At 42.2% G+C, this 14,776-nt stretch overlaps 1 protein-coding gene across 7 annotated transcripts in view; it reads right to left on the bottom strand.

Annotated features, from left to right (window-relative positions):
* LOC110990299 (ankyrin repeat, SAM and basic leucine zipper domain-containing protein 1-like) overlaps positions 1–14,776 on the bottom strand; it is a 107,032-nt gene that overhangs the window by 49,809 nt on the left and 42,447 nt on the right. For all 7 annotated transcript variants that reach the window (XR_015425082.1, XR_002599802.2, XM_022255207.2 and 4 more), the window contains 3 exons: positions 5,481–5,612; positions 3,202–3,293; positions 947–1,133 (listed from right to left, as the gene is read on the bottom strand). Coding sequence is in view for 5 of the 7 variants with exons in the window: in XM_022255207.2 (XP_022110899.2) it covers positions 947–1,133; positions 3,202–3,293; positions 5,481–5,612 (411 nt within the window). In the remaining 2 variants the exon portion in view is untranslated. The remainder of the gene's footprint in view (positions 1–946; positions 1,134–3,201; positions 3,294–5,480; positions 5,613–14,776) is intronic.

Genomic DNA, 14,776 nt, shown 5'->3' with positions numbered 1-14,776 from the left:
AAAATGTGTACCTTTGTGTGGCAAATCTTTCTTTTGTGCACGTGTGATGCATTGTGGTGGTCTCATTTCTAATACCGCACTGCAACGCAGCGCTTTGCACATGCGTACAGGCAGGGTTTCCCAATGAGTCAAACGACTTTTTTCATGACAAGGGCGCACCCTTTTCACTTCAATAAAATTTCGTAAAAACAAAAATGTTATTGGTGTCTGTTTTTATTTTTTGTTCTTCGTTCTTTATTTTCAAACTTTTGTTTATTTTTTGGGAGTGAGATTTGGCTACGCAAAAGCTCTGCACTGCAGTCACGTGGTTGGTCCATTGCGCATGAGCATGCTGTGGTTTGTGGCTCTAATTGGGCAGCCATCACACGGGCGAGCACAAGCAGTTGGGCCAGACCATTAGGCCAGACTTAACTTCCGTACATGTGGTGAGTGGGCATACACAAAGATCTCCAATGCATTGCCGCAGTCACCGCAAAGACCTATCAGTTGGCCTGCTGATGCACTGGCTCCAATGGGCCCACGGTAACAATTGGGCCAATTTCCTGCAAGTCTGATTTTGCGGTCACGGTGTGGCATGGTTCAGATTGATCATCATTGTAGCGCGCTTGCAAGTGTTCTGGTGTGAAAAGAAGAAGTGTACGTGTCAGAAATGATTCATAACTTCGACCCGCATTCTGTTTACACTTTCTGGAAGTATTTTGGTGGTGGTTTCTTTTGGATCTGCTACACAAAAACTTCGAGGTAAACAAATCCAGCAACGTGAGCAGTTTGAGTTACGGATATGTTTTTGTACATAAAAGCCTATTATTTCGGCAAGAATTAATTATTCTTCAAGTTAAGTGGAGTTTCGGGTTAACCCACTTTGAGTTATCGAGATTTTACTGTAGTTGTTTTCTAGGAACAAGGTTCAATTCCATAACAAGAAGTATATTAAAGACAGTGCTACCTTTTCTAAATCTGCCTCTGACATCTGAAGGAGGACAGAGAACTTGACTGCATGCTGACGGAAACAAGGACTGAGGTGTCCAAGGTCTAAACCACAAAGAAACAAATCAAGGTCATCACAGGCTTCTCCAGATGCACTGCTGGTCAGATTTATAGACAAAGAGGTTGTCGGTTGCATTGACACAGACCTGTAAACAGATTGGACATAATGTTAGACTATGACTTCATGTCAAAGGCAGTGACTATACATAAGAGAGCTATGTACAAATTGAGCTTTTCATGGTAGGGTTTTGCTGCAATTTCAAATTTCACACAATTAATGTTGTGGTTAAGCCGTGTATTGACTTCAAAGCAAGACCTTTGCATGTGACACCTGAATACTGTACATCAGTTTTCAAAATGTTAAGGATCTAATGCCTCCAAAAATCAACCTGGACTCAAAGCTGTCCCCAATACACATGTACATGCAGCATGTAATTTTCAACCAGTGATTGGTAATAACTTCTTTCAGAGGCTCCTGTTCATGTTGGTATCAATAATTTAAGGAAAAAAAAATCAGTAAACATTTTGCAATATGTAACGGTAAAATGTTTATCACTGCAGTAGGTACATGTGATAGGATTCTGAACAGGTATAATATATAGCTATCATAAGCCCCACCCACCGCGCACATGAGCATTTAGCATGTGCTCTTCTCCAATGCCACACGACGTGTTCCAGTCAAGTGTATCATATGCGTGTGTATTATATGCGCGTGCATGCATGTCGGATATAAATCATGGCTGTGATTGATCAGAAAACAATGGGGCAGGGATTTATGGATTGATCTATTGCTCCAGGGCTGACAAAACTCTCATGTGAAAAGAATGCCTAAATTTGTGTAGTGCAATCGCACATTTGCATGACAATCACATACCAAAATTCAAACAGTAGATGTTAAATAAAACGTTTAATTAAAGATCCAAGATAATTTCAAGATAAGCTCTCCTTGCAGAGTATTATACAAACAGATGAATAAAAAGTCTTTTAGATTTCTTCAAGTCCATTTTGTCTCAGACATCATTTTTTTTTTAATGTCGTTCAGAATGACCAATTTTCTTTCAAGAAGCCTTGGTCCGAAGAGCAAAATCGCTGAACGTCGCCATTCCGTGGAGGGACTCATAAATACCGAATGAAAAAGAGAGCGCACTATCTGGGTTGATGTCAAAGGTCGAACAGGCCGCGATGCAGCGAACGTTTCTCTAATGGCACCGCAAGAGAATGACGGAAGACAGAAAATTACCACTATCGGTATTTTGGACTGCAGTTTTCGGCAACGTACTTGAAGAAATGTGATCGGTCCTGTGGTAAAAGGATGATGGTTTGGCGGTGCTTTTTTTGAATTTTTTTCCAAAGCTTGTGTTGTACATCAATTTGGATTTTACTCGCTGTTTTTTGCAGTCAATTTTTTTGACACTAATAACAGAATCGAATGACATTCGTTACTGCCGACTTTGGGACCCAATTAATTGTGAGAGGTACTTTTAATTTTGTGATTATGGTTTTAATATGTATAAATATGATCACCTTTCACCACATATAAATCTGTGTAAAATATCCGTGGGGATTATCACTCCTTGGTAAATTTTATTGGCTAGGATTTCAATACGTTGTTCACGTCTGTCAAAAATGCTGATATTCAAGACTTTAATAAATTAACTCCAATTAAGTTGAAAGATGGAAACGGTCATCACTGTTCCAGATATCAGCCATGACTTCCCTCATTACATCAGAAATTGGGAATTAATTCACTGCTGTTCAGGAAAAATGAATCCCCAAAGTTGAACATTATCTAATGGTCCCTATTTTGAGGAACCTGCCATTTACTGGTTGCACTGAATGAAATCAGTGGTGCATTTCCATGGTATTCCACTGCCTGCTAAACTCTATGGTATGTCAGTGGTAGTTTTCCAAAACACCGCTGCAACAGTTACTGTTGGTACAGTCAATGGGCAGTTCATAGGTATTTTTAAGGGTACTTTTCAGTGGTACATCACTGATTTTTCTTTTGTAAGGGTGGTACAAGTTTCAGACACTGACGCTGCATGTAACAAAATTGTTTATTTGCTCATGAGCCATACTGAACAAAGAACATGAAATAGGCTGTTTCACAGGCTTAACACACAAAGGTAGCTGTATTTTGTGCTTTTCCATTAATAAACACTTCCTAATGGTCAGCTCCTAGTAACTGTTCACAAGGGATGCAGATAATCTCACCTAGATGGTGATAAAAAGGAATGTTGTTCTGGATGAGGAGTTTCATCATTTGTCCTGCCAGATGACATACTTCTCTCTATAAGTTCTGTAAGCTGAAAATAGAAGTTGTTAAAGTGGTTTATGTGTTGGCAATATTCCAAAAATATCCCCGACCCAACCACCTCCCCATCCACTGACAAAATCCTTATCCTTATCTCATAGTAACAAATTCCCACCTAATCCTACCAACATGTAATTCTCATCCAGTTCCACCAAAGCCCCATTCTATCCTGCAAAACCCCATCCATACCATCAAACCCCACCCCATCCCACCAACTCCCCACCAAAGGGTTGGCTTGGCCTGCATGGGAACAGATGCCAATCTAATTTTAGAGGAGAAGACCTACATGTGAGCATTACATACATGTACAGGTGCAGTGTAAATATGTATACATATGCATGTACATTTTGTACAAGTGCATGAAATTCCCAGCCAGCCACTCATCCACCCAGCCAGCCAGCCAGCCAGTCACCCAACCAGCCGGCCAGCCGCCCCACCAGCCAGCACCCAGCCACCCCGCCATCCACCCATCCAACCAGCCAGCTACATGTACTCACCCAGCCACCCCGCCAGCCACCCACCGAAAAAGCCAGCCATCCAGCCACCCACCCATCCAATACATCTGCATTCCACACTAACATATCTCTTACCCCCCCAACAAAGTTCAACCATATTCAACATCATAAAGCTACAAACCAATATACATGTCTCTCTTGTCCATTCTATTTCACTAAAATCCCAACAAATACCATGAAATCTTACCCAGCCCTGCCATGTCCCCATCCCCTACTTTCTACCCCTCTTCCTAAACCACTAAATCCCTACCACAGGGGGGTGGGAATGGAAAAAGATAGGCATGAGTGCTGCAGTACATGTACATGTACACCCGAGCCAATGTAATGCGACTAAAAAGTTTTAAACATCTGTTCAATGTTTTTTCTATTGTGTAAATAAATTTCAAGGCAATAATCCTACAAAATGTTCTGATATTGGAAAAGTAAGATTAAAGCGACTACATGTAATAATGACACACTTTATTTACCTAACTACATTTATCAACAAGCAAAAACTTATTTTGCTCTTAACATTTGCTAGAAACTAGGCAAAGGCACATGCCATTTTCCATTCTCACAATATAAACCCATAAATTACCACTCATTGGCTGCAGGAAATTGGCATTTCGTTCAACCAAAAAAGGCGCCTTTTCATATGTACGTTTTTTGGCTACACAGCATATACGTTTTACTTTCACGGACACTTATACAACTCCATTAACATAACACACGTGTGTGTTATGTTACACGGCTGTCAAAATTGCCCTGGGAGCGATTTTGGCAGATATGCAACGCCTGGTGCAAGTATTGATGAGTATATGAAAAGGCATCTTAAATCTCAATTTTTACGGAGTGTCTAGCTGCTTCCCGGCGCGAAGGGATTAAATATGGCAGTTGGGTCAATTAGTTTTGGAAGAACTTTTCTACACAATGAAATAACATATATCCTACACTCTCTTATCCTACACTATAAAAGCTTAGCGGTGGTGGCAAACCAAAAGAAGAGGCAAACAGGTCTTCTGTGTAAATTCCTTTCTCCAGAGCCAATTGTACTTAAGTTCACAGCTGTTGTAAAAACTGCATATACAATTCTGACAATTCAGTTTGTCAATGACTAAAACTGCTTATGACATTTTTTATATCATTTTTAATCTACAGATTTGTAATATGTCCGGATGTATCAAAGTTGACATCAACGATATCGATTTGAAAAAAATATTGATATATCTACAAACCCTAGCAGAACCAGTAAAAATATGAACACTGGAAAATATTTGAGCACTAATCTCATTTTTCCACGTGCTAAAGCAATGATAATGATAATGGCAATGGAGCTGATGCTGGAAAAAAAGTTAGCTCAGAATGAGAAAGGTGTTGAACTGTTTCATATTTCAATATTCCCTAGTCTGATCTGAACCAAACTTTGTATGCATTCATTTTAGACCCTAATCTATCATCTCTCAAAATTTGGACTGTAAAATTCGGCCTCCTTCTGGTAGTTTGAAAATAGGGAGACACTGAAATGTCTCCCTAAAAGACAATGTCTCCCTAATGCTGAAAAATTTACCGCAAAATGTCTCCCAAATGACCTATTTTTAAATATAAGGAAATATACAACTATGCACATTGAAAACTTATTAAAGAATGAAGTGAATACTGACTAAAATCCAAATTGTTCCATCTACCTCAATATAGCCATGACTACAGGCTATATCCCGTGCTGTTCCCTCAGAACATCTTTTCTTGGCATCAGCTTTAGCATTCAACAGACATTCTGCAACACTGGTGTATCCTTGGTCGGCAGCATGACAAAGAGCCTGAAAACACATAAACATTGTAGCATAAATTGAAGTAAGATGCAAACAAATGTGGGGCAAAATTGATGTTCAAATAACTTTTCCCCCACATTAGAGTTGTTTTTATTGCAACCCTTAATGTAATCCCAGTAATTTCTTCTTCTGATTCTGCAAATTTTACCACATCTTTAATAATAATAATAAGACTTATAATGTGAGGAAGGCCAACTCCAGAAAACAAGTTACCATGAGTTAATGTGAGGAGAACAGATGATTTGGACTGATTTATGGGTATTTGAGTCGGCCGCAGAACTGTGTTGGACGGAGGGACACTTGTGAACTCTAGACGATAACCGTGAAGAAGAGTATCAAGAACCCATCTGTCCGACGTCATCTCCCCCCAGAACCCTGCGTAAGTTAGAAGACGGCCACCAACGGGTTTGAAATTGACGACTGAAGGAGGGGTAAAGTAATCACCTACGCCGACCCCCAAAAGACTGTGGGGGGCGGCGGGTGACACCACGCTGGGCACTGGAGGAAGTTGGGGCCGAGTAGCGTGTCTGATCCCAGACAGGTTGCAAAGGTCGACGAGCGTGCCTAGGAGGCCCTGCAGGAAGGAACGTTAGAGGAGCAGAATGATGTGGAGGTCTCGGGGGAGCCGAACGAGAGTCGGTCGGCTGACGAAAGGAAATCTTCCAAGCATTATTAATCCACTTGACCTCACTTTCGAGGAGAGAAGTAAACTGGCCCGCAAAGATATCTTTATCAAACAGAAGGAGGCTTTTGAGGGCAGAATTATCTGACTCGTGGAGAATTTTCATAGCAAGAATAGTCAATACCCTACAGGAGGCCGTAGCTCGAAGAGATACCCTGGCAAACTGCTCGAGCCCTGTGAGCTGTCTCCATCCGCTTAAGATTCCCATCTTGGAATACATTGGAAGACTTGCCCCTGTTCGAAAAAATCTTATCTCTGGCCACGTCTGGAAACTCTGGCACCGAGAGATAGTGATCATAATCACCTGATGGGAACTTGAAAAAGTGGTGTGGACGGTAGCCTGAACTCCACCGCTTGGCCTGAGCCAGTTTATCCATAGCGTCTATGCAAGAGCGGTCACGGGAAACACTGGGAAGAGAGAAGATGATGACTCTCTCGGCAAACGACGCTTGAATGAAGGGCGCTCTCCGTCGTCAGTAGGTGATAGGGGGAGACAGCCCCGGAGCATATATCATTTCTCGCTGTAAAAGACGTAGGCGAGATTCGGAGGGTGAAAGACTTGTGCCTATAACTTCTAAACTAAGGCAGACAGAAATGCCATTTCAGTGTCTAACCCCCCCATTTTCAGGATCAATGAATTCGGTCAAGTCATTATTTTGCACATCCGGTGTCAGCCATATTGGATTCCAAGATGGCTGCCGTATTAAACTTAATTACCCATATCTGCCATATTCAAATCCAGCTCAGCAGCTCGTAACAAGCTTTAGCGGCCTCAGGAAGCATGGCCCATAAAACTTTCCACTGTCCATCACACTTCTCCCAACCCCAGTCACCTGGTGAAGGAACAGCTGGATTGGCGACTAAGCATTGACCCCAGATGCGGCCTGCTTGGAATGCAGCTCTTTTTGTGTGTTCTAGTAGAGCTGCTGCCGTTGAAGGAATATTCTCGATCTCCCTGTACTTCTTGGAGAAAAGATAGCACCTTGCCACATCTACACCTTGAAGTTCACTAGTGCGGTCATACATTAGGACAACGAATCGCTCCAGAATTTCAATGGCTGTGTTGGGTACGGCAGCCGGCTGCCAACACAGTGCCTGGAAGGCGTCTGTAGCCTCAGGATATGCCTGCCATGCCTGCCAAGCAGATTTTTTTCCCACGGTTTGAGAAGAACGACACTTTGTCGCAGCCTGTAAATGTATGGAAAAATGCCAGCGCCTGTGACTTCTCTGCCCCAATGTTACTGACTATCTGGTGTACTGCAATGTGTCTGTAGTTCTTACCAGTCCCAAAAGCGACCCAAAGCTCCTTAGTCCAATCTCCTTGAATTTGCTAACTGCCATGACCACAACATCAGTGTCCACAGTGCGGATCATCACTTTCGTGTGTCCTTGCTGGGCCATGTCATTAACATGGACAAAGATCCTTGAGTCTGCTTCCTCGTGGAAGCAAGGAACTAGTGCTGAAGTTATGGCACCTTTGGATGAGCAAACAACTTGATTGTTCACCGCGCTGTAGATTGTCTTGTCACCTGCAGTTTCATACTCCACACATTTCTGTGCAAGAAACTGAAACAACTCCTGCTTGTTTTCATTGTTCCGAAGAAATCCTGGCCAGTTGCCTGGAATTCTCGTGGAGGATGAAACCCGACGCCTAGTGCCACGGCCCCTCTTCTCTCTCGTTGCGTTTTTTCAAGCTGTCGGACAGATACACATCCCATACAATATCAATTCGTCTGACACCATGTAGTTCCTTCACAACATATGGTAGGAAGACCTCCTGGGCATACTCCTCGAAGGTACCACAGGTTCCAGGAACCAGAAAGTGAACTACAGCAGGTTCATCAAGGACTTTACCATCAATCACCAAGGACGTACCGTGACTGGTTGTCACATTTCCTTTGATACAGTCCAAAAGGTAATGCTTGTCACCCTGGCACATTTGACCTCCAGTTGCCAATGACGGTGGAGTAGATTGGTTCTCATGCTTAAAGAATTCATCAACATCACCTTCTCTAGTTTGACTGGCAATGTACAACCTTGAAAACAGAGCCCTGTCATTCTTCAGCTCCATCAGTCTCCCCGCTGCTTTGGTCTTCTCCACACCAGGCTTGCTAAACATGGCCAGATTGTTGCGGGAAATGGTGTCTCCAATTGACTTCGAATTGGACTTTAAAACGCTCTTCCATGAATTGGTAATATTTTGCCTTCCCCAGTGAATGAACGCTCCTCGTGGCAAGTACAACTTTCTCTGGCATGATGGCTTTGGAATTGAGATTTAGCAAGTCCATACTCTCCTCCATAAATGGGTTGCCCATCTCTTCAATTGTGGTCACCAGTGACTGTACATCTTGAACGAATTCCTCTTGGATGCTTTTTTTCTGCTCACTGTGGCGATCAGGGGTCGTGACAGTCCAACCTTCGTCGAAGTCATCCTTGAACTCTTCAACTAGTCTCGCTATTTCGGGCCCAGCCACTATCCATCTCCGAAGTGCTTCAGGGATTTCAGTTAGGCCAACAGCTCCACCGTCGCCCTTAACCAGAGCATTAATCTGTTCGTGTGCCTGGCCCAATGAAAAGGCAGAGAACGGTCTGCTTGTCTTCTTGGCAGTAAATGCCTTACATTTGAACTCGCGAAAACATCTGGACACCTCTCCTCCAAGGTTGACATATCTCTCACATGAACCGGTAACCAGCGTGCATAATTTGGATGGTCTAATGCGAAGAGCCAGGGTACTAACTCGGCTTGCGATGCAATGTACAGGCCAAAATCGGACACTCGCAAGGACCTCACAAACTGGAAAATAGTCAGTTCAAAATCTAAGACTGTCTACCAAAAATGGAACTGTGGGTACATTTCTGATCTCTCAGCACACCACTGTGTGAATCTATCTGCTTCGATCTGACCACTGTCACTCTGTTCCATCTAACTGATACAAAGCTGCAGCTGTAACCTGATGGGCCCTGCGGGTTTTGGTCACATGCGATGCGTGAAGGAATCCTTCACAGGTGCCTGCAGTCGCAATGTCTGCCTGAGTCAGAGCGTCTGTCCATCCACTTCCGTCAAGAATATCTCTGATCGTCCTCAAAGCAGCCATCTCTGTATGCAATCCCCCTAGCATAATGACATACTTGTCCTCGCCATACAAGTTGGGAAACGGCCATTGGATTTGCTTCGCTATGGCATATAACAGCTGATCCATTGTGAGGACGGGTGTTTGTCCTGCATTGAGGAATTGTGCAGCAGCGGCATTGTTGTGCAAGATATGGGAGATCATAGCCACAGAGTTTGACTTCTCACGGAAAAATGGTAGCAACAACACATTGGTCTTTGTAGCTGGGGGTTCCTCTTTCCTTGACGTATGGAATGCTGCCCAAGACGCATTATCAGTGTCACACAGGGTCTCCTTTAGGCAGAGCTTCATCTGGTGTTCCAGCCACATATACTCCAGCTTACGGTCCTCCTTCAGTATCTACAGTTGATCTATAGGTGGCCTAACAGGACCATAGTATACAGGAACATATGCATCATTAGGAAGAGCCTGTGCAGCAGGAATGCTAGTGTACTGTGTTGGCAGCGGTTGAACATGCTCAGTCTGACTAGATTCTTCCTGAAACAGAGACACATCCGAGCGTATTTGGCCAGAATCAGTTCCATCTGGATGCTGACAAAGCGAATGAGCAGTCCCGTGAATGGAATCTTTTGCCGAAACTGAACTTGGGTTGTGATCTATATCATCAGCTTGACCTGTGGTGAATACACCCTTCCAAAGCTGCAGTGGGCAGACCACACCGTCCTCTTCATACTGTGTGCAAAGACGGTTTGCAACCGATCCACAAGTTCACGCTTCCTGGTCTCTGAATGCATCTTTAGGCCAACATTAATTAGCAGAGGGGTTTCCTGTGATCTGTTGTGTCTTACAGCACAACTCTTTAAGACACTCTTGAAGACAAGTAATTGACCAATTGTTAATCCAGCATTTCGCTGGACCCTTGTCTGATCTATTTGGTCTTAAATGTTAGGTCCTTCAAGTAGCATACTGACGAAGGCAAGCAACACGCTGGGCACAGATTTAATTTGCTCATCACGACTTAATTTTCGGAGCCAGACAAAAACAACTGACAGGTAGCAAAGGAAAAACTCTCGAAATTTTCGGAGCCGGACAAAAACACATCCAATAGTAATGGCGCTAAGAAAAAGAGGAAGAACATGGCGGCCGCCTTCGCAGGAGTTGAGCGAGTGAGGGTGCACTGCTGGTGATCAAGAATTTAGCGAATGGAAGTAATGGACTAGGAAATAATGTATATGTATTGGTAATCTGCGTAGGTTGCAGGCAGTAGACACCTCTTTTGGCAAAATTGAAATAAAAATCATTGCGAAAATGCCAATCAAAAGAAAAAGAACGTTTTTTTTACAAAACTGTAAACCCTCTAAGGAAAAAAGTGGCTGCTTCTGCAGTGGAATCAGCTAAAGAATGAAATAAGGAAAAAAATTAGATGTCCCCCAAACTGGACAAATGTTACCATAAGAAGGTGCTCTTTACTGACTGACTGTCCAAGCCCAAGTGTACAACTAGATTTTCCCAAGGAAACAGTGGTGACACATACATGTAGACATGCTGGTTTTACATTTTACACTAATGATTAAATTGAAGTACCCATGAAAATGCGAGCGAGTACGAGGACTTACGGCCGTTTACGTGCGCTTTCGAGGGTCTCGTAACTGCTCGAGAGGTCCCGCAAACCCTCGCAATACCCGCCTCGCTCGAACTCGCTCGATAACCCTCGTGTGCACACGTAAATAGACCAACCTTCGAACGAGCGTTTGCGAGGGTTCATTGACCCGTGAAACGATGGCTACTTCCCAACTACGAACCATTAATGCGGACGGACTGTTGATCGGTCGAATGGTAAGATGGAAAAATGACGGTCAACGCGACATGTGCAACTTCGTAGTCGGGCCTGGTATAACGGATTCCTTTTTAGTGCGACGTATTAGAGAATAGCTTTCGTTATAAACTATCGATATGTTTTGTTCTATGTTCCATTAATTAAATACGGCTTGAATGTGCAGGTCATTATCCATTTGTATCATACAATGTCGAAAGTGGTATTCATCGTAGTTGTTAGGTGAATATCCGTCGTGGTAATGAGTTTTTTGTGTGAGGTTTTATCCGTGTGTGTGACCAGTGAACGACTCTTGCTTGTCCGTTGAATGTTTACGCCAGCATTTCACGTCCGTTTTGAATTTCGTAAAAAAAACAAAACCAGTGTTCATTGTAGTGACTGGGTTTAGTGCCTTCGTCTTTCGTGAAGGAGTTTACACATGTGATTCGAATAGTTTTCATTACGTGTGAGTTTCTAGTTAAGAATGAACTTTGCTCAACTCGTACCTAAATGTAATTCGTGACCCAATGGTCTCCAATTTAGCGTGTTTACACACAATTGTCACGGCTTTAAGTTTCGTGAATGACTCTGCGTACCGTTATTTTAGTTGGTTCAGATTGTGATTAACTTTTATATTATTCTTTTACAGATACTGGGGTGGATGTTTCTACAAGAGATACCATGTACATGTACCTTCAACTCGGACAATTGTGGAGAAGCTCACATAGATATTTTTGCTTTGTCTGTTGTTGGCAATTAAATTTTGCCATTTGAAAGTAGTATCATTGGATCTTTTTTATTTTCAAGGGGCAAAAATACATGTATGCAATTTATTTCCTCCTTCCCCTTTGTTATTATTTATTATTATTAGTTCTGAAATGTATGAATTTAAAAAAAGGAAAAGACTGACAGACACTGTACGTTTTTGTCATCAACGCCACTCTTTGTTCAGGTGCAAATGATCAATTTCTTCACATCCAAATACAGGAAAATGATGGAAAATCATGTAACTGCTCGGAACTATGGCGAATCCCTAAATACACATTTTTCACCGTAAAATTTGAACCGTTCAATCTTTTGACACTAAACTTGATGCATGATGTCTAAGACTGATTTTGGCTTATTCCTGAAAATTTCAACCCAAATGACCAATTTTTACATGTCCAAATATATGAAAATGATAGAAAATCATGTAACTGCACAGCATTGTGGCGAATCCCTAAAGACATATTTTTCACCCTTAAAATTGAACCGTTCAATATTTTCACCCCAAACTTGACGCATGATGTCGAAGACTGATTTCGGGGTATTCCTGAAAATTTCAACCCAAATGATCAATTTTTACACATCCAAATATATGAAAACGATAGAAAATCATGTAACTGCACAGCATTGTGGCGAATCCCTAAATACATATTTTCACCACAAAAAGAGAACCGTTCAATCTTTTGACCCCAAACTTGACGTATGATGTCGTAGACTGATTTCGGGTTATTCCTGAAAATTTCAACACAATTAATCAATTTTTACAAACCCAAATACAGGAAAATGATGGAAAATCATGTAACTGCTCGGAACTATGGCAAATCCCTAAATACACATTTTTCACCGTAAAATTTGAACCGTTCAATCTTTTGACCCCAAACTTGACGCATGATGTCGAAGACTGATTTCGGCTTATTCCTGAAAATTTGAACACAAATGATAAATTTTTTCACATCCAAATATAGGAAAATGGTAGAAAATCATGCAATTGCAAAACACTACACGAAGCCTGACACACAGACGAAGTTGAGGATATCGTGCAGTATCTTACTAGTTTGTACACACAGCATGAGTATACATTTAGGTTCAGATACATAGGTGCACATTTAGGTACTAGGTATCAGGTCGACTGGTTTGTGGTCGCACATAGCTTGCTGGGGAGCTGAGTGAAACGTTTCGCGCGTGCAATGATTCCGGTGCAATCAATCAGGTTCAATCGAACGCTGATATTATCAAAAGTTGTAACAGGAATGGGAATCTTTGCGGTTAGACCGGAATTGCGGTTTTTCACATTCAAATTTGTGATCTTCGAGTTCAGTGTAAAAATGGAATAAAATCTGGGAGGTAAGTTTTGGTGGGATAAATGTTAGTTGACCACACGGAGCTCAAAATTTCCCTAAAACTTAGTGAAAGTTGTACGTTAAAATAATTCTATTTACACGACACTTCGGGACCATTCGAAATGTACCAGGAACTAATTTCGTGGATTCCCACAAAACGGGAATTCTCTTTGCGTAACCAAAGGCGGGAACCGGTGAAGAGTGCTGTCTCCACAGCCATTTCGCGTGAATATGTCCAGTGTTCACAAATATCCCACTCGCATAAAAATCAGAATCTTACCTGTTATTGGTTAATTCCTCTCACATGACTGGCCTTTCTCCTAATTATCATACATGCGCATGACTCCGAATGGGTCTGTATTTCACAGGCCGTGTAAGAAACGGGCTTCCAGAGCTATGGCTAGGTCTATTGTCTACGCGTCTCCACGCATTTCTAATGGAGCGAAGACCTGGACCTAGCTCTAGACCAGAGATTCGGATGCACCCTTAGAGACTTATTCTTGGCAGTGCTGCGAGGCTTGAAGCCGCATGGCCGAATTCAGTGGCTTTTTGGAAATAGGTACATGTACAGTGTATACCTTACGTGTACATGAACAGTACATGGTCAAAGTGCGCGTTGTACAGTGTACATCTACGTACATGTACATACTGTACACATGCAGTCAGGGGACAAGATCTAAATCATGACAGAAGGAAAGAACTTAAAGTTTGGCGAGCGGGGGCTGCCGATCTGAGAGAGATTGATATAACGGTAAAAAACAAGTGGAACTTGTCTTGGTGTGACAAATAATTACATGCTGATACGGAAGACGAGCATGTGGTGGGCGACTGCTTTCATAAGCTTTACGACCCTGGAGAAGCATGGTGTGAATAGTGTTGTGCTCGTATCAAGTACGGTACTTCCAGGGCAAAAGCATTGATACAGCATGCAGCTAAATACCAAAAGCACCTCAAACACTTCCATGAAAGGACAAATCAGAGTAATGTAATTGTTAAAAAAAAAATTAGAAATGTCTTAAAAATTGAGAAGAATTTGCCTCAATAAATCTTTCCAAGGAACCTTTCCAATCACCACTAGCAAAATTTCGCTTTTTGTTCCTGTCTCGGCGTAGCCGTGTTTTCCACGTCGATCGACAACCCATTCGTCTGATAAAATCAGCTTTGTTCAGGGCTCAACGGGCAAGCCATAATCCCTGAGGTTTCTCAAACAAAATTTGTCTTCAGTCCTTAATTTTTCTCTTTCTTTTCTATTTTCTGTTGATTAACAAATTAGCAAAAAACAAAATCACCCCTCCCAGAGAAATATTTCCGAAGTGTGCACGCAGCCATTTTTCAGATGGCACTCTTCTACCTTGATACCAAAGTTGGGGTACAGATATTCATTAGATCTATCAGATTAGAGCTGGGAGTAGTAATAAGCAAAGAGGTCACTGTGTTTGATGAACATCACATAAATTTAACAGAATTTTAAAACTCACATT

Source organism: Acanthaster planci, linkage group LG04 (assembly GCF_054643075.1).
Source record: "Acanthaster planci isolate LZ-2023a linkage group LG04, COTS_SCS, whole genome shotgun sequence".
NCBI lineage: Eukaryota > Metazoa > Echinodermata > Asteroidea > Valvatida > Acanthasteridae > Acanthaster > Acanthaster planci.
Note: the sequence above shows the minus strand (reverse complement) of the source record. Positions and strands in the feature narration are given on the sequence as shown.